This window comes from Lepidochelys kempii, chromosome 4 (genome assembly GCF_965140285.1).
Source record: "Lepidochelys kempii isolate rLepKem1 chromosome 4, rLepKem1.hap1, whole genome shotgun sequence".
Taxonomy (NCBI): domain Eukaryota; kingdom Metazoa; phylum Chordata; order Testudines; family Cheloniidae; genus Lepidochelys; species Lepidochelys kempii.
The window spans coordinates 62,066,802-62,087,755 of NC_136383.1; the positions used below are offsets into that span (position 1 = coordinate 62,066,802).

Genomic DNA, 20,954 nt, shown 5'->3' on the forward strand with positions numbered 1-20,954 from the left:
TGAAGTGGTATAAAAATGTTAAATCCTCTGAAAAATCAGGTCCTAGGCATTTCAAATTGAGCACCAAAAAGTAGCGGAAACTTTTGATCTTAATCTCTGTATGCCTCAGTTCCACATCTGTAAAATGGGGATAATATCACCCCTGATCTCACAGGAGTGATGTGAAAATAAATATTGATGTTTGTGAAGCATTCAGATACTGTAGTGATAACCGCTACAGAAACACCTGTGAGGAAGTTAACAATTCTGTTTCCAGAGCAAGGGTTGAATAGTGTGCAGTAAATGGGGCCACTCATTGAACAATAAGGAGAAAACTGAATAGTGAATAGCAGCTCATTAACTGAGCACCATTCTTGTGCACAGAATGATGCATGAAAAAATAGCATGTAACCATGTAATTAAGGGCTGTATTGTAATGCACAGGCACAAGCGGGGTGAATACAGGTTGCACAGGCAACCTTCAATCTGGCATTTCTGAAATTTTGAGCACTTGACTACCACCTCAATAATGTTCTTTTAACTATTTTTGTGTGCATATGTATCTCCACACAAAAAAAAACTTAATTAAGATCTAGTTAAAGCTGCAGGCACATATCAGTGTTGTGAGTGCCTATTTCTTTTCAAAGCATTTGAGGGTTTTGGGTTTTTTTTTTGTTTGTTTGTTTGTTTGTTTTTTAAGAAGCCTTTAAGCATTAGAAATCCCCAAAACATAGAGTTAAATTAAGCCTGCACTTCCGAAACGCTGCACCGAAACTGCCTGCAGCCCTTACTCCTCCTCCTGCTTCTGCTTCTGGCAGTGCCCTGGACTCGTGATCAGCCCCAAGCACATGACATGAAGCAGCTGCTGATACAGCGGAGCCACAAGAGGGAAGAAGACGGGAACAGAGGTCAGAATCAGAAGGCTGTTCTGCTTCATTGGCAGTTTGGGAGTTATCCCTTCCCCTGCACTCTCAACACACATGTAGTATGACAAGTTCCCCTCAGTATTAAATGTGCCCAAAAGATAATAAATGAATGAAAGAGAAGGACGGGTGGGTGGGAGGAAGCCTTGATCACATGAGGAGAAGCAGGAACTGGAGTTGGGCACCGGCAGTTTCTGCAGAGCAAGTCCGTGCAGGAAGTCGGAACTTCAAAGAAACAATTGTAAGTAAAGTCACTGTAAAGGAAAACACATTTGTGTGCCTAGGATTTTGTAATGTGAGCAAAGTGATTGCAAGGAGAGTCACATAGATACACTAGTAAAAGTGGAATATTAAGGGGAGACACATTTATAAAGCGCAGAAGTAAAGGAGATGTGAATTTCAAAAATCAAATGGGTAGAGAGAAATGAAACTATCCAGCAGTTGGATTGACAGAGTAAATAGGTAAGCCTATATTATCACTTCATTAAAATCAAAGTAAGATACTGCCATTTAAATTAAACAATTTTAAATAATATCAATACTTTTTAATGATATGATCATGTAAAGGCAATGAATGAAGTGAATGAAAGCTCAAAGGAGAGGATGTACTGTGCCTATAATGAAAAGGAGGATTTGTGGCACTTTAGAGACTAACAAAGTTATTTGAGCATAAGCTCTTGGAAGTGAGCTGTAGCTCACGAAAGCTTATGCTCAAATAAATTGGTTAGTCTCTAAGGTGCCACAAGTACTCCTGTTCTTTTTGCGAATACAGACTAACAGGGCTGCTACTCTGAAACCTGTGCCTATAATGCTTCTGTGGGTATGTTAATGCTTCTCTCAGTGTGGTAATTTGCCTAATTAATGCTTCTGGAGTGAGTGAGATGAAAGGGGTGAAATATCTGCTGATGTAAGTGAGCGAGGCTACACGGAAGTCTCTAGAGCTGAGCCCACTTCCAACAAGACACAATTTCAGCCTAGGCCCTCTACACAAGAACGCTGACTGTGGAAACAAATCCATTACAATCGTAATTATTAAATGGATTATCATCCATGTTGCTTTTGTTTGAAAAGGGAAAAGGATAACAGAGAGTTTGAGTTCTCAGTTACCATTTGAGTTACATTTTTGAAGAGTCGCACAATATTTGCAGATTCGTACGTGAAAAAATAAATGACATGTGCCATTATTTCATTTGTGACTGTATTTGTGATTACTTATTTCTGGCCAGATTCCACCATCGGTATTCTTGCTGGGAAGTCCTTTACTCTGAGTTAGTTCCCTTGACATCATGGAATAAGGTACTACTCAGCATGAGTAAGGGAATTAAAATCTGGCCCTTGGTGAATTGAACTGCATATTTTTTCTATGAGAGAAAAAAGGTAAGTGAGGCATTGTCTTTTACTGGGCCAACCTACCTTGTCTCTCAAATATTTTGGGACCAAGGCAGCTACAACACCACCGCAAACAACTGTTTTTTCTATGACAGGTTCAGAGCAGCAGCCGTGTTAGTGTGTATCCACAAAAAGAACAGGAGTATTTGTGAGACCTTAGACACTAACTAATTTATTAGAGCATAAGCTTTCGTGGGCTACAGCCCACTTCATCGGATGCATAGAATGGAACATATAGTAAGAAGATATATATACACACATACAGAGAACATGAAAAGGTGGAAGTAGCCATACCAACTGTAAGAGGCTAATTAATTAAGATGAGCTATCGGCAGGAGAAAAAAACTTTTGTAGTGATAATCAAGATGGCCCATTCAGACAGTTAACAAGAAGGTAGGAGGATACTTAACATGGGAAAACAGATTCAATCTGTGTAATGACCCAGCCACTCCCAGTCTCTCTTCAAACCCAAGTTAATGGTATTTAGTTTGCATGTTAATTAGAGCTCAGCAGTTTCTCCTTGGAGTCTGTTTTTGAAGCTTATCTGTGGCAAAATTGCCACTCTGTTATATTGTTTGTTTGGGGGGGTTTTTTGTTTTGTTTTTTTACAAACATATAGCAAAATACTGTAAAAACTCTCTGAAACAGCTTGCGTTCTAAATAGACCAGACAGACAAAGGATGAGTGGGAAAACAGAGGCCTAGACAGGTGGAGTAAGTTGCCCCATGCTCTTCTCATGGTGGGGTACCTTCTACTCCAACCCTAAGGAATCTCCTGGTTTTTTCTTGGGTGTTCAAAGAGAAAACACCCCAACACCCTCCAGGGGGAAACATTTAAATAATTACCTTCATTTCGCTCCATGTGGAGAGTAAACTTTTCACCTGCTGATCCTAGTTTCAAGCAAAACCTGTCACTCTGCTGCCGCAGTGGATAATAGGGCCAGTCCAGGAGGAATGGATGTGGGGGAACACAGCTCTTCCTCCATTGCTGAAAGCAGAGGGAGAGCTCCCTCTCTTCTTTGGCTGATCATGTAAGAGTTCGCCATCTGGTTTCAACCTGCTTTAACCACTGAGGCCAACTAAGGAGCATTTGCAGTATTACCAGGATCCTAGCACCAGGAGCTACTACTTGGAAGATTGGCCAAAATCTCATCCACAAAATGAAGCCCCTCAATAAAAATGCCCTGATTTTCACAGGCCTGAGCACCTCTGAAATTCAGGTCACTTATTTTGATGACTAATATTGGAACCCAGGTTTGGAAAATTATGGCCACTGTTATTTATAAATATGTGCTACTTTTCCAATAGCGGTATTTAGTGCATCTGCGTGTGGAGATGCCAGACTGCACTGGGATGTTATTTTAGTCTAGTATAAAGAGTGGTACAAATACAGTGGTACCACATAACTATCACACCAAATACTCTCCTTTATATTTAGTTTTTGGAATCTTTACACATTAAACTTCTGCTGTCATGGACAAAGTTCAGTGATTTCGTGTGAATGAAATGTTTTACATTTCATTGCCACCTGGGGCTATTTCCTGATAAATTCCCAGCATTAGCTTTTACCCATAATCCTCTAAATGTGGTGTTTCTAATGTATTTAATATTTGTTACACGCGTCTACCTGCATGAAACAGCATTTCAGTAGTGTCTGTGACAGCAAACACTCTCTGCAAGCTTTCCCTCACTGCCTTCTTCCCAAAAGTTTCCATGGAGGTTTAAGGAAGAAACTTTGACTTCCCTCCCACACATTCCGCAGAAAAAAACCTAGGGCCCCTTAAACTCCATGGATTGTAAGAGCTGCAGCAATCCTAGGCTTCCATCCTGGCTCTGTGGAACAACTGCCCTGCACACCTTCCCCTCCATTCTGGTTTCTAGGCAATGTGGTGTGACTAGAGTCTCACTGCCAAGACTTCTTCCACCAGAGGAAGAGATTGCACTGAATTGCCTAATACTTGCTGTCAAGCAAACCCAAAAGACATCAGCCTGCTTGGTTCCAGGCAATCTCCCATAGCAACATTCTGGATCTAGGATCATTCCAACATTCCAGTATTAGCACCTGTCCATAAAGAACCACGGGCCTTCCCTTAAGCCAGATACATTTGAGTAGTCATAATTCTGTATTATGGCTGTGTCTGTTCTCTAACTACTCATGTTTTTCTCCCTAATCAAAATTTTATGGCGGTAGCTCATTAGGCTACATTATTCCTTACAAATTTTTTCAGCTTTTGGGAAGTAGAAAGCAGGACTTTTTAAACCCCCACATTACTAAAAATCAAACCCCATTAGGACTGCTATGATCCAATGACATATATTTATTTAATTCTCTTCTCTGTTTTCAGAAGCTGCCTGAAAGGATCTTCATTTAAACAGCATCACAACAAGAAGCATTTTCAGAACAGAAATGAACAGCTGGAGAGCAAATAACAGCTCCGTCAACAGCAATGGAACAGATCTCACTATTGGCTTTACGTCTTCTGCGATAGCTGTCTTTTTATTTGGGACAAATTTTGTACCTGTTAAGAAATTTGATACTGGTGATGGTAAACAATCTGTTTTTGTTTTTTAAATAGTTTTACCACTTGTAAGAACAGTGTTTTAAGTTTTACACACTTTCAGTGAGAATATGGAATCTGCTGATTACTGAAACTTCCCGGCTATGTCTACATTCACCCCAGCACAGCCTTAAGCTACAGAGAGAGGTGGAAGAATCACAGCATTTTTAATTCACAACAATTTGTTTTGTAAATGCAATAATAAAAACGCCAGGAAGTGGAAAAACTTTGAGAGCCCCTTCTTATATCTTGCCATCCACTTACGAGAAATGGAGTATATTGCAGGATGCTGCAAGATGGAAAAGCAAAAAGTGAAGGGCCTTTCAGTCCCCCGCAGTTTGCACATTCTCAAATACACACTTCAGTGTGTAGTATTTACCCTTTGTAGCTGGTGATCTATTAAATATCTCCATCCCGTGAGTCACGTTATTGTAGATAACATTAAAAGCAATCAAAAGTAGAAACTTGAGTACTTCTGTCTTGGGAATATGATAACACGAAACAACCCCTTTAGTTTCTTACTTATGGTTTATGATTTTGCCACAGCACTTCACTTGCTTTATACGGGGGTCATGCTATATCTAGGTATATGTGAAGACATTATTATTATTTGTTGGTTATCAGAGTCCCACGATCAAAAAAGGCTTATCCCAAATTACTTTTCTGTAACCATGTCTGCATTACAGGGTGGATCCTAGCCTCTGTTTTCTCCCCTATTTGTGCCAATCCAGCACTGCAAAGGGGACAAAAAAGTGGGCTTAAATATTCAGCAAAGGATTCCCCTTGTGTAAGGGAAGTCCTGGGGAAGGAGGGGCATAAAGCCAGAAAATACTTCACCCACTCCTGGCCCCTCCGAGTACAGGATCTGCTGGGAGTGAGAGGAAATTTGGCCAGAGTGTACAACAATCTGGCTATCCTGTGTTACTGGTACAGCTCCAGGACTGTCCCACACAGTGCAAGTTAGAGCAGGGGTTCTCAAACTGGGGGTCGGGACCCCTCAGGGGGTCACGAGCTGTCAGCCTCTACCTCAAACCCCGCTTTGCCTCCAGCATTTGTAATGGTGTTAAATATATTAAAAAGTGTTTTTAATTTATAAGGGGGATCGCACTCAGAGGCTTGCTATGTGAAAGGGGTCACCAGTAAAACAAATTTGAGAGCCACTGAGTTAGAGTAATTTCTAGGCTGTTCTAACATGTTCATGGTTCGGAGGGAAAGTAACTTAAGTCCATCCTCTTCAAGAGCCAAGCAGAGCTCATGTGCACCTGAGGATCTGGGCACTATTAACTCTGTCCAAGCAAGTGTAGTTACCAAGCATATGGAGAATGCGAGAACCCAGAAAAAGATGACTGGTTGACTGCTAACATCTTGCCTCAAAATATAACCTTTAAAAAATATTGTAACATGGCTACATAAACATCATAAGGCATAGTTCTCTAAAATATGTGACCAGATTTCAATTGTATCTGTATAATTCATCTGAGACATATTATATGAACAAGAAACAACAGGTTCACACGTACAATACTTGAAAGAAATCTTTTTTTTTTTAAAACCATTGATGGTAACATATTCATTAGTTTGTCTGTTTTCTCCCCAGGAATGTTCTTCCAGTGGATTCTCTGTGCTGCAATATGGATTGTATCATTGGTGGTGAACCTTATTCAGCATAGCCCTACGTTTTGGCCTCTTGCTATGGTTGGGGGAAGTGTATGGGCTACAGGTAATGAGGAAGAGATCCTACTTCTTCAGAGGCACAGTAAAGCTAATTCCTCAGAGGAGGCAGAGATAACATTGAAATATTTGATATACTAAATGGATCTTTGTTATTTCTACTCTGTGGATCTCTTATTGTATGTATTACTGTGAACATGATATTTTACAGTTTTATCATTGACAGTGGTCTTCAGCAGCCTTATTTAAAAACCTAAAGTAATACAGGTACCAAATAATATCCATGTTTTAGAAGGGCTTAAGAAATAAGATGCTAAAGTTACCTTAACCATATAGCAACATAGGCTGAATGCTTACATTTTAAATGGCTATAAGAAACCTATTGGTCCAAGTTTTTTGAAAGTCCAAAGTTAGGCTTCTAAATAAGTGACCTGATTTTCAAGAGTGCTGAGCATCCAGCAGCTCCCACTGAAGCCAGTGGGAGCTGGTGGGTGATAAGCACTGTGTATTTCCTAATTTTGTCCTCAAATTGGATTGATATAAATTAAACCTTAAAGAAACATCCACCCAAAAAAAAATAAAAAGCATGAAATGACTAGACCCTCTAAGCTGTTGTCCAGTGCAGGGCTCTTTAATAGGAAGCATCACTGAATAAGACAGATTCTTCTCCTTAGGGACAGAAATATCTGTAAAACCTCTTTGCAGAATACAGAAATTTTCAGTTTAGTAAGTATATGGGAAAATATAAAAACTCAAGAATACTGGTCTCTTCCTATTCCTAAAACATGATTATTGCACAGTTAGACATAAATGGCATTCTCTTCTTGAGAGAAATTTAGGACCAGATACCAGGCATTCTTGTAGGGTTGAGGTGCATTAAAGACCTTACATACAATGCCTTCAGCACCTTCCTTTTGTAAGCACCAAATTCACACCAAGAATAGCTTTCAAAATTGTGGATGATGAAGAATTGAAGAAATTGTGTTTGTGTGTGCGTGCATTTGTTAAATATTTAACAACAACATCATGTCCTGCATATTGACTGATGTTGTTCAAAAGATCTGAATTTACAAACCATATTGAAATTCAAAGTACAAATATGAGCACTCAATTTTAAAACCAAAATATTTTGGCAATAGAATAATTTTGCTTTGTGTTTTTCCATATTGCAGGTAACATTACAGTTGTCCCCATTGTTAAAACCATTGGTTTAGGTCTTGGACTCTTAATCTGGGCTTCTTTTAATTTGCTAACTGGCTGGGCAAGCTCAAGGTAACTGCATTTGAACTTTAAACTGCACAACATGAATGCTGTCATTTCCTCATTAACAACTCTAATGAAAATATTCAACATGAATGCAAAAGATGTATCAAATAGAAAAGATTTTTTTTCTCCCAGTGAAATATACAGGTTAATTGTGATCCATTGTGCTCCCTTATTTGTGAGATTCTCAATAAGAGGAAAATGTTTACTGGATCTTCTTTGCAAAAGAGCCTAGATGCTCACTCATCTGATTAATTAAAATCATAGTTTTCATGTGCAAGTAAAATGCTGTTTATTTTCTTGTTTTCTTTATCATCATAATTGTGCATGGTTAAATTAATTTCTTTTAGCCTGGACATTTACATTTACATGCCTTTTGGCAAAACTTCACTAAGCATGAACCCAGTCCTGATAATCTGGACTTCAGTGGGACTACTTGCATTAGTAAGGATTTCTAAGACTGGAATCTAATTTTAAATTTAATACATGTAAATGGAATCAAATAAAGCTGTGGTTAAATATTCCAGGTTCGGCTGGTTTGGAATTGACCCAGAAGAGGTATCAAAACCCATCTTAAATTATATTGGAGCTGGACTTTCAGTGTTAAGGTAAATACTCTTCCTAATAATAAACAACTTCTTTGATTTAAAAGATCATAGATTTAGCGACTGAGGAGTTGATTTAATAGGAGAGGATGTGTGTTAGTTGAATACATTTTGCAAATGCAGTTCATTTAAAACTTAATAAGTTGTCCTATCCAGTGAGACAGAGAAATATTTTCAGAATTAGACAAATGTTAATTCCAATTCAATGGCAAAATAGGTCTTCATAAATGGAGAAGCACATTTTTATGCCAATGGACATGTTAAATACCATCCCAGATGTAGACTGATTGATTGTCATAGTTAAATTCTTCAAATATTTCACTTTGCAAATTGTTGGGCAAAGTCTTCCCTAGAAAAGGCTATGATCTCCTGGTGGAATTTGTCTCTCAATAGTCCTTCAGAGAGGTGGAGTTTGCTGCTTCTTTGCCCCTTTCCATAGACTAGGCCACAAGACCCTTCCTCAAACCTGGCAGACTCCATAGATTCAGCTGAATCCAGGACCATCCACACCACCTCTTGCCCCCAGAGGCTCTGCAATCCCCAGCAGTGAAGCTCTGAAGCCATACTGCCAGAATTCCACAACCATGGCATCCTCCAGGACCCCCTACAGTGCCTCCAATTCTTTATTTATATATGGGAGCAGCTATTCTATGCAAGACACTTTCCAGACACTTAGGGAGGATGGAACTCACAGTTTAAGCATTTCATCTAAGCTTCATAGGCCTGGAGGGGGAACAATGTGTGTTTGCCTGGTCTTCATGGGGGAGGCTGAAATCCCCCCTTCCCAATATTCCTTCCTCTCCCCTCAGGAGGGGGAAGAACCATGCATGATGGGGACCCGCGCCATTCCTTGGCATTAAAAACCAAACCCTGCCAATCCTGATTTACAGATTCACCTGATCAAATTTGAAAGTTAAATATGTTGGTAATTACTCCTATTTAAACCTCAATGTCCCACACTCCTACCAATCACAGAACTAGGCTTCTGAGGAGGGGCTTAACATTTTCAGTTGAGTTGAACTGAAAAACATGTAAGGCTATAAAAAACAAAACAAAAAACAAATCCAAGTACTGCCTGAGGAAATGGACCTAGAATTTCTATTCTCAGTTTATGTCCCAGGCCAAACTAAGTGCAGTAAGCTGTTGAGTCTGCTGCACAGAAGCTGTAAATGTAAGGGTGTGTTAAAAACATCCTTATTATAAACAGTTTAGTTACCATCTAGAAACACTAATTCTGGTACATGTAGTATGCTTTTGCTTTTTGAAAAGAAGATCTCATTCATTTTCTCCTCTCCTTACTCTCCACCTCCACCCCATGGAGGGTGTATATAGAATTTCCCTCAGGATATCCCAGTGTACGTCTGCTATAGTTTGAAAATGCGGTACTGGGCTATGACAACTGTCTTTAGAAAAATAATGTAGTGATATATCAGAACAGTGACATTTACATCCTATTAATATGACAAGAGATAACTATAAGGACTGTACTACGTTTTTAAAAGTGGATTTGATCCGATTATTTACTTGTGTTTAAATTAATTAATAAGATTAATCAAGCTAGTTAAGAGTTCATTTCAAGATATACTGAAGTGTGACATTGTCAAACCAAGGATGAAAAATAAGGAACAAAATGAAAATGTGGATTATGCCTTCAACTACTTTGTTTTTGCCCTGGGGTATTAAATTTTATGAAATGATGTTTGGTACATGTTAATGTACTTTTCTCTTCACAGCACTATCATATTTCTTTTTGTAAAAAGTGAAGTTCAAAGTTCTTCAACTTCATTAGAAGCCACCCCATTACTGAGAGAGAGTGTAAGTACACTGACTGTTGTTTTACTTCACTGAAAATATGCATCAGCATAAAAAGAAAAGCAATTACTTGATGTTACCCGGATTTGCCAACATTCATGGTCAAATGGAGATGCCCATTTATATGAACTTCAATTTATGGGTCTTGTAAGATCGATAGCATATAGCAACAGAAACAGCTTTTTGCAATAGTCTGGTTGTTACTGGCTTGGCATGTTTTATAAGTTCACAAGTCCTTTTCTATTATGACACAGGTTTTATAATGATTGAGAATATCCCCCCCCATGTCAGAAAGGGGAAATAATTTTAATTACAGCTGTTGGAGCTAAAACTGAACTGTAAAAGTAGAATATTAGATAAAAGGAAGCAAACAATGTGTCTTGGCAGCCAGATTCCCTGCTGCACAGCAGAGTGGGGAAGCTAGCAGGCAGGTAATTATGACTTCCTGTTTCTTGACCCTGGCCTTGGCACAGGTTAGAGACTTGAGGCTGGTGCCAGATGGCTGTTGTCCCTTAGGGAGCATGAACCAGGGAAGGATAACTGGAGCACAGCAGCACGCTTCAGTCAATCTCTATCCCCATTTCACTATGCTGCCTGAACTGGGGACCACAGGAAGGGAGGCATAGAAGCCAACTATGCCCACTGGATTCCTCCATATCAAGGGAATCCTCAGCAAGGGATTTGTGGGTGGAGCAAAGAAAGCAGAGAGTGGCATAGAATCTGCTTGTATTATAGAGAAGGATTCAGTGTGTGCATGGGAAGACGAAAATAAGCAGAAATGGTTATGGATCTGAAACGATACTAGTAATGGCAAAGGACCCACACAGTCAACAACAACACTGGAAACAGAGAACAAACAAAACCTCTGGATTTTAGCACCCACCAAATTTAAGGGAAAACATGTTTTGAAATCCAAATTTGTGTTTGGATTCTCTCTCTCTACAGTGTGTTGAGTTAAGCCCCAGAGTCAGACACCCTGAAGCCTTTGAAATCCTGAGCCAATCTTTTTGCTTTGGGCCTATCTGTAAACCCATGTCTCCTGACTTTCGTTGGGAAGATTTTTTCCCCTGATGTGTGACTGGTCTATTTTAAAACATGCACTTTTTTTTGGATGTTTTCCAAAACATTTGACACTAAAATTGTAACTGTTGTCAACAGTCAGTCAACAATTCTGAAAATACCTGTTCTGATGCTTCATGGGTAGACAGTCTTTCTCCACTACGAAAAAGAGTAATGTAAGTAGCTACCATTTCTTTTCTTCGTTCTTGCTAGTTGACCTGGGTTTCTTGAAGTTGCTACAAAATAGTAAAGGAACTTCTGTGTCCTGTACTGTATGAAGCACACTGTAACAAATGATTGATAGTTTTTATAAATGTTAGTACTATAATGAAGAGGTATAACTGCAAAACTACTTAGATACATTTTAACTGGATAAAAGTGTTTGTCCTTCTAATTCTTCAATGTGCTGTCTCTTACTGGCCACAATATTAATTACAATTACAAATGATCTATACTGTCTTGTGGAGATTACTTAAAATAGATTTTCAGTGACTTTTCAATTGTCCCAATATGTGTTTATGCCATCATATGCAGAGATTACAGAAACACAGGATGCTGTGGTCAGTTTTATGCAAGACTGTGTTTATTTTCTCTTGACACAGACTTAGTTTAAGCTTGAAATTAGGCAAAGGTTTCTAACCATCAGAGGAGTGAAATTCTGGAACAGCCTTCCATGGGAAGCAGTGGAGGCAAAAAACCTAACTGGCTTCAAGACTCAGTTTGATAAGTTTATGGAAGGGATGGCATGTGGCCCATTGGCAACTGGCAAAAGCAAATATCCCCAACGGCTGGAGACAAGACACTATATGGGGAGCATTCTGAGTTACCACAGAGAATTCTTTTCCAGGTATCTTTCTGGTAGGTCTTGCCCACATGCTCAGGGCTTAACGGATGGCCACATTTGGGGTTGGGAAGGAATTTTCCCCTCGGTCAGATTGGCAGGGACCCGGGGGGGGGTTTCACCTTCCTCTGCAGCATGGGGCAAGGATCACTCACAGGTTTGAATTAGTGTAAATGGTGAATTCTCTGTAGCTTGAAGTCTTTAAACCATGATTTGAGGACTTCAGTAACTCAGCCAGAAGGTAAGGGGTCTATTTCAGGAGTGGGTAGGTGAGGTTCTGTGGCCTGCAATGTGCAGGAGGTCAGGTTAGATGATGACGATGGTCCCGTCTGACCTTAAAGTCTATGAGACTTTTACCTACTTGCTTTATGCCTGTTAGTGGTCACCCTGTATAGTGGATCTAAATGTTCACAGCTACCAGCACATCTTAGTAAAGTTCATTGTTGTGTCTTGTCATTAACCTTGATTGTACACTCATTAGCTCTTTGTTACATGCTTGTACAGCACCTAGCTCTGTGGGGCACTGGATAGGGCTCTAGGCACTACTGTAATTTCTATATCATTACTAGCAATTTGCATGTGCAGCGTGTTTTACATAGTATCATTCTCGACCTGTTAAGTATATTATCTAATCTACTGGTTAATAATGGATTCCTTTCTTTCTCTCTCTCTCTCTCTTTTCTGTTTTTTTAAGAGGCTGTACCCTAGCAGTAGTAGCTGGAATATTCTATGGTTCCAGCTTTGTGCCCGTGCTGTACATCAAGGACCATGGTAGAAGAAATGAAACGCTATACAGAGGAGCAAGTCAATTTGGTAAAGGCCAATGAGCCATTTTTAAAAAGAAAAGGAGTACTTGTGGCACCTTAGAGACTAACCAATTTATTAGAGCATAAGCTTTCGTGAGCTACAGCATCTGATGAAGTGAGCTGTAGCTCACGAAAGCTTATGCTCTAATAAATTGGTTAGTCTCTAAGGTGCCACAAGTACTCCTTTTCTCTTTGCGGATACAGACTAACACGGCTGTTACTCTGAAACGAGCCATTTTTATTTCACCTTATAACTACTGTATGTCCTATTAATTTTGTAAATTGATTTGGTGATTTTTGCCATGCCTCCTGGTGTTTTGTGGTGACAAAGGAGTCGGTGCACATGATTCTCCACTACCTTGCCCTGTTTGTAGTCACTTACAGCTGGGCAAACTGGGTGCAATCACTCCCATTCTGATCTGGTAGTGTTTTACACCCACTTTGCGCAGGTGTAAATCCCTACACAAGATGTGAGGCAATGGCCAGTCAGGCCCAGTGAATGCCAAACTTCACTGATGTTTAGACACAATTTCATTCACAACAAAATGTTTTTTCTTTGAAGCATTTTGAAATGTAGTCACATTTTCTACTTATTTTTCTTGTGAGAGGTCATATAGATTCTCACTGCTGCATTGGTAGGCAATATTCCAAATATGTAAGGAGCCTAATTAATATAAATGTTTGGTTTCTTCATCCATTTTTCAGCTCATGCTCTGCTTTTACTGTGCAGAAAATATATTTATATGATGATTATATGAATTACCCCCATTAAGTATGGGGATAATTATCAATTATGGGAAAATATAGACACCACCTGCTTTAAAAGTGGAAATGCATTCAGCTGCAGCCAAACAAGACAAGTTCAATTTTCTCTCTCAGTTGCAGGCTTCCAGTGGCATTAATTCCACCTGGGGTGGATGTGAGAGAACACAAGGGCTTACTATTCTATGTTCCTCCAGCCTGGCCAGCGTAGCGCCAGAAGTGAGTAGGTTGAGGGCATGAGCCCAGCCCAGGCAGGGCAGAGAAACTGATTTAGTGCCTACTAACGGAGCTGGAAGGAGCATTTCAAGCCATCCTTCCCCAGGCTTGACCACCCCCTATTTTGCAGCCCTATCTGCATCTCCTTTGTCTTCCAACAATTCATGCAAGTGTATTGTACCACGGTCATTCTCTTGCGGGAGTGGAGGCTTCATAAATTGTCTTCCTCACAGTGCTGCAGTAATAATGAACCAAAGTCTCTAATTAGACAGGTGGACAACGAGCTTCTTGGCTCCTGCAGTCTTCATCACACGACAAATTCACATAGAGCAGAGGACCTAAGAGATAGCACAAATAAGGAAAGAGTCTGTCTACTCACATAACAAGCTTAGGAGTGTAGCATTAGGACAAAAACAAGGGATTCCTTTTCTTCTTGAGACAAAAACATTGGTGCTTAAGTGTGAGGTTTAGGCACCCAAATCCCACTTTTAGGCTCTACTGTGATCCATACTCTTGAGGTCCCTTCTAGCCCTATGTTTATATGATTTTATGGCATAGTCATCTCAGTGAAAGTCCCTTATATAATTTAACCTGCATGATTGAACAACTCCATCTATAGTAATATTTGTAGTCATGTTTGGGTCACGTGGATAATGCAACAAGCTACCTTCCTTTGTTTTTCTTATTTTTGGTTGTTGTTTTTTTTTTAAATGGATGGACAATGACCAAACTTCAAGTTGTTAGTATTAGTGTCTTATGCATTTTTGTATTTATGCACACTATGTATGAAACAGCATAGAATAAGTTTAGTAAAAATATTTACAGTAACTGTGATTTTAAATCTTTACCTCTGTGCCATTTCTGTTTCAGATTTAGATTATGTCTTTGCACACTTTAGTGGAATCTTTCTTACAAGTACCATATATTTTTTGATCTACTGTGCCGTCATGAAAAATAAACCTAAAGTTTACCCTGAAGCCATAATACCAGGTATGACTATTCAATAAAATAGTTATTAATTTAAGTTACTTCCTGTAATCATTTCAACTGTACTACTATAATGATTCCAAATCATACTCTTGGGATTATGGTTAATTTTGGAAGTATGTTCTCTTGACTTTTGGTATCTTTTGAAAGAGCACATGTGAAAAAGTTGGGAGACAATGAAAAATTGTGGTCCAATTTGGAATGTGATGTTGCATGTTAAAGATGTTCTGAAATTGACACTTTGCCAGAACGGAGAACACATTGCCCGGAAAATTATAACTGAGACCTATATATTGTACTGACCTTTGAAAATTTTAGAACTTCTGTGAGGAAGGAGTGAGGAGAAAAAAAAAATATCCTCTTTGCGAAAGGCCAGATAGTGATGTGGTGTCACAGCAAATGTAAGAAAAATAAACAGAAACTGAGTCAACAGAAATAGCTGTAAATTCAGTAGTGGTGAGTGCATTTGGATTCCATGTATTTTTCCAGAATTCAGTATCTAAGCAGAATTTTTGTGACACCCATACAGTTTAAATAGTCTTAAGCCAAAAGACACTTTGACCTCAAACTCTTGTCCTGCTATTAAATGATTAGTGATTAACTGATTTTTTTTTTCTAATTTAATGCTGTGAATAATACCCATTGAACAAAGCAAAACCAACAAACAAAAAGCCAGGCTAAACGTTTTCCAGACTGACATATGAATGCAAAACCACAATTTCCTATACAGCAGTATAATAGTAAAGCAATTAATTACTCCATGTATGTGCTCTTTCACTTTGGTAATAATGCATTATTTTACTATGTTATTGCCATTTTCTGTAAGTGTTCTTTGCTGTAAGTCTTAAGAGAACAAAAGTATAATAATTTAAATCTGCCTGGGACAAAGACTAAAGTCTGAAAGAATGATTCTTTTGATTTCAGCAGAAGTTCTTCTCTTTCCAGCCCATCCTATCAATGTTTACTTTTGCTAGGAACATTAAGGCACATATTGTACTTCATATTTTGTCTTTATGTTGAGTAACAGAAACATTTAAGATACCAAATTTCACGATCAATTTTAAATGCAAACATTGTATTACGAAACATTATTCTAAATACAATTACATCAGTCCTGACTGTTTCAGTCAAATCCTACTGTGGATCTTAGAAAATCTGCACAATGAGATCAAGCCATATCTCCAACCAGGACTGGGCTAGCTGTGACAGATTAACAATATCGTGTAATATCCTGAACAAACCTTATGGAATTAAGATAAACTTAAATAAATAAAGTTAAACCTTATTGAATTAGGTTTAATACCTTTGGGGTATGTTATATTAAAAATGCAGTTCTGTATTTGTTATTGTATGTACCTTCTCTAGGACGGAGGGGAGTGCTAATATACTTTCTCCATTATCAACCTTTTGAAGGAACCAACAGGCAAGAAAAAGGTTTTTGATTGATAACCTGGTTTTAAACTGACTCAGGGCCTTCTTTCTGATCAAGCAAATGGACAGGACTCCTGGTCCACAGAGAGTTCCAATCTTTAGGGTAGGGTTGGAAGTACTAGGCCCACTGGGATCTCATAAGACTGGGTATTTGCTCTGAGCTGAACTTATAACCACAAGGAATCCCCTTGGGAGGGAGATTGAAGAACTGCTTTCTCTCCAGGATCCAGTTAGCATTGGTAAGCTTATTAGTACGTGTGTAGGTTTTTATTGTTTTTAATATGTTTTCTCGGTAATGCTTTTTACCTTAAGAACAAAGTAAGCATGCATAGAAAGTGCTTACTGTAACAATTACACCTATTAACCATCTCTGAAGAGAAAGCAAGCAGGTGTCCTTGAGCAGCCTGTCTGTGCTGGGAATAATAGAGTGTAGGCAGGGAACTGTGTCACCTGGAAATTCCCCAATAAGAAGAGAGAGAGTGACACAGAGGTCCATTCAAGAGCAATCGTTGGGAAACTGGAAGCCTGACAATGGGTGCCCTTGCTGAACCACTGAGGGGAAATACAAATGCAGTTTCCTGAATTTTGACACCACCTAACTGCTCACCCAGAAATACTTCCTGTGGAGTTACCATTCTATGGCCATTTCTCTTGGAGAGGATGATTTTAACCCTTAATGTTAGATTTAGATAATAATCGTCAACATACTATTCAGATTCTGGTTTACATTTGCACGTAGTAAATTGTAATGTCTTTCACTGCCTGCTGTAGGTGGCCTATATTTTGTTGTAGATAGTTTTCTGATTGGAATTTGTTGTTTCTAGGGTTTGTTGCTGGTGTACTTTGGGCAATAGCCAATTGTTGCTGGTTCATAGCGAATCACTACCTCAGTGCGGTGGTCAGCTTTCCAATAATCACTGCTGTGAGTACCTTTTTAAAAAAATTGTTAATTGTGTCATTATTATTTAAAATGAGGGTTTTCTTTTCCCTTCTGGGGGATAATTTTCAACTTTGAGGTGTGCAGTCTGTACAGCCAGTCTGTAGTTCTAGTTCTGTGTCTCCCCCATTGCCTTTGGCTTTTAGGAAAGTATAATTATGACAACAACCATCTAGGGTGGCATCAAGGGTTGAATTAATGGCCTCCACATCTAAAAGAATGAGTAGATTTTAAGTGAGAGAGTCAGTCTCTGTAAAAGACCCTCATCCTCTGTAGATGAGGCGCTGAGGGAGGAGACACTGATCAGCCAGTTACACTTTTCACTGTATTCCTCACAACTTGTGATATTTTCTGTCTTTAATATTTATTTTGCATAAAGTTATGAATTCAGATATTAATCCTTTTGTGTGTTTTCAATACAGTAACTCCTCACTTAATGTTGTAGTTATATTCCTGAAAAATGCGACTTTAAGCGCAGCGATGTTAAGCGAATCCAATTTTCCCGTAAGAATGAATGTTAATAGAATCCTCTGGACAAAAACTTAAAGTTACAGAAAACAGGAATAAACCTCCCTCTTATCACAGGGAAAAGTCACAAGAAAAACAAAAGAGAAACTAATCCACCTTGCCTGGCTTACCTATACTGGTTGCAATATTGGAGACTTGGATTGGGATGGGTTGGAGAAGATGGATTTCTGTCTGGCCCCTCTCAGTCCCAGGAGAGAACCTCCACACAAAACAAAGAGCACAAAAAAACCCTTTCCCTTTCCACCCCCCCAAGATTTGAAAGTATCTTTGGTTCTGTTGGTCAGGTGCTAACCCGGTTATCTAAGCTTCCTAACCCCTTACAGATAAGGAGGAATTCTAGGCTACCCTTAGCTGTATGGTTCTGAAAGGGGGGGTTAGGTTCCAGGGAATTTTTTTTTTTGCCAGACAAAAGACTATTGTTTAAAACTTATACATGGTATAAGTTGTAAACAATTTAATACTGTACACAGCAATGATGACTGTGAAGCTTGGTTGAGGTGGTGGAGTCAGAGGGTGGGATATTTCCCAGGGAATGCCTTACTGCTAAAGGATGAACTAGCACTCAGCTGAGCTCTCAAGGGGTTAACTCGTTGTTAATGTAGCCTCACGCTCTTCAAGGCAGCAGGAATGGAGGGAGGGAAGACAGCATGGCAGACAGACACACACACTCTGTGTGTTTGTGTGCGAGAGAGAGAGAGAGAGATGCGCATTTTCCCTTTAAGTATGCTGACCCACTCTTAAGTACACTGCCTTGTTAAGTTAATCAGCAAGGTGAGACCACAGCTGCCGCCAGGAAGCTCCCTCCGTCCTGAGCCCTGTCGTGTGTCCCCCTGCTCTATGGAGATGTGGTAAGTGGGATGCAGGAGCAGGGGGGAGGGGGACACCCTGACATTAGCCCCCCTCTTCTCCCCCCCAGCAAGCAGGAGGCTCTGGGAGCAGCTCCAAGGCAGAGGGCAGGAGCAGTACATGGCAGTGGGGGGAGGGACAGCTGAACTGCCTGGCAATTGATAGCCTGCTGGGTGGCTGCTGCACAGGGAACTTAGGGGAGCGGGGAGCTGATAGGGGGGCTGCCAGTCCACCCTGGTTCCTAGCTACCACCAGCTAGCTGCAATGGGCTGCTCTTCCTGCAAGCTGTGGACAAAGCAGGTGGCTGCCAAACGATGACGTTATAAGGGAGCATTGCGCAACTTGAAACGAGCATGTTCCCTAATTTATCAATGTAACAACGTTAACCGGGATGACTTTAAGTGAGGAGTTACTGTACCTAATACATGCTCTTTGTTACAAAGATTAATGGCACTATTTGTGTGACTGAGGCTATATCTACACTATGAAATTAGGTCGAATTTATAGAAGTTGATTTTGTAGAAAGCGTTTTTATACAGTCGATTGTGTGTGTCCCCACACAAATGCTCTAAGTGCATTTAGTCGGCGGAGTGCGTCCACAGTACCGAGGCAACCGTCGACTTAAGGTCAGGCTTGGCAAAGCCCTGGCTGGGATGATTTAATTGGGGATGGGTCCTGCTTTTGAGCAGGGGGTTGGACTAGATGACCTCCTGAGGTCCCTTCCAACCCTGATATTCTATGATTCTATGACTTCCGGAGCATTGCACTGTGGGTAGCTATCCCACAGTTCCCGCAGTCTCCGCCACCCATTTGAATTTTGGGTAGAAATCCCAATAACCTGATGGAGCAAAAATGTTGTTGCAGGTGGTTCTGGGTACGTATCTTCAGGCCCCCCCCTTTCCTCCCTCCATGAAAGCAACGGCAGACAATCATTTTGCGCCTTTTTTCCTGGGTTACCCGTGCAGACGCCATACCACAGCAAGCGTGGAGCCTGCTCAGCTCACCGTCATTGTACGTCTCCTGGGTGCTGGCAGACACGGTACTGCATTGCTACACAGCAGCAGCTCATTGCCTTTTGGCATTGGCAGCAGACAGTGCAGTATGACTGGTAGCCATCATCGCCAGGGTGCTCTTTTAGCCAACCTCAGTGAGGTCAGTCAGGGGCGCCTGGGCAAACATGGGAGTGACTCAGCCAGGTCATTTCCCTTCTAAGTTTTGTCTCATGGCGATTCAGTCCTTCCGGCAGTCGTACTGCACTGTCTTCTAATGCGCAGCCAGGAGACGACGATGGCCAGCAGTCATACTGCACCGTCTTCTGCCAAGCACCCAGGAGATGACGATGGCTAGCAGTCGTACTACACCATCTGCTACCAGCAAGATGTATAAAGATAGATGAAGTGGATCAAAACAAGAAATAGACCAGATTTGTTTTGTATTCATTTTCTCCCCCCTTCCTCCCTCCCCCCCTCCATCCATGAAATCAACGGCCTGCTAAACCCAAGGTTTTGAGTTCTGTCCTTGAGGGGGCCATTCTGTTTCTCCTTGATGCAAAGCCATCCCCTTTATTGATTTTAATTCCCTGTAAGCCAACCCTGTAAGCCATGTTGTCACTCGCCCCTCCCTCCGTCAGAGCAACGGCAGACAATCATTTCGCGCCTTTTTTCAGCACAGATGCCATAGCTCTGGGAACATGGAGCCCACTCAGATTACCATGGCAATTACGAGCACTATAAACACCGCACACATTATCAAGCAGGATATGCAGAACCATAACCTGCAAGAAAAGCAAAACCAGGCAAGGAGGAGGCGACTGCAGTGCGCTGATGAGAGTGATGAGGACATGGACATAGACTTCTCACAAAGTATGGGCCCCTGCAATGTGCACATCATGGTGTCAATTGGGCAGGTTCATGGCGTGGAACGCCGATTCTGGGCCCGGGAAACAAGCACAGAGTGGTGGAACCGTATAGTGTTGCAGGTCTGGAACGATTCCCAGTGGCTGCGAAACTTTCGCATGCATAAGGGCACTTTCATGGAACTTTGTGACTTGCTTTCCCCTGCCCTGAAGTGCAAGAATACCAAGATGAGAGCAGCCCTCACAATTCACAAGCGAGTGGCGATAGCCCTGTGGAACCTTGCAATGCCAGACAGCTACCAGTCAGTCGGGTATCAATTTGGAGTGGGCAAATCTACTGTGGGGGCTGCTGTGATGCAAGTAGCCAACACAATCACTGAGCTGCTGATATCAAGGGTAGTGACTCTGGGAAATGTGCAGGTCATACTGGATGGCTTTGCTGCAATGGGATTCCCTAACTGTGGTGGAGCCATAGACGGAACGCATA

General features: G+C 40.6%; 1 protein-coding gene across 3 annotated transcripts in view; it reads left to right on the forward strand.

Moving 5' to 3' along the window:
• The first annotated feature begins 846 nt into the window (after positions 1 to 846).
• Positions 847 to 20,954, forward strand: part of TMEM144 (transmembrane protein 144) — a 32,161-nt gene continuing 12,053 nt past the window's right edge. Inside the window, exons 1-11 of one of the 3 annotated variants that reach the window (XM_073341461.2) lie at positions 847 to 1,143; positions 2,129 to 2,279; positions 4,636 to 4,836; positions 6,446 to 6,568; positions 7,692 to 7,791; positions 8,310 to 8,390; positions 10,121 to 10,202; positions 11,358 to 11,434; positions 12,794 to 12,912; positions 14,754 to 14,873; positions 17,126 to 17,223. In XM_073341461.2, coding sequence (XP_073197562.1) covers positions 4,698 to 4,836; positions 6,446 to 6,568; positions 7,692 to 7,791; positions 8,310 to 8,390; positions 10,121 to 10,202; positions 11,358 to 11,434; positions 12,794 to 12,912; positions 14,754 to 14,873; positions 17,126 to 17,223 — 939 coding nt within the window. In that variant the 5' untranslated portion in view covers positions 847 to 1,143; positions 2,129 to 2,279; positions 4,636 to 4,697. The remainder of the gene's footprint in view (positions 1,144 to 2,128; positions 2,280 to 4,635; positions 4,837 to 6,445; positions 6,569 to 7,691; positions 7,792 to 8,309; positions 8,391 to 10,120; positions 10,203 to 11,357; positions 11,435 to 12,793; positions 12,913 to 14,753; positions 14,874 to 17,125; positions 17,224 to 20,954) is intronic. The other 2 variants (XM_073341460.2, XM_073341462.2) reach the window with 2 other exon arrangements.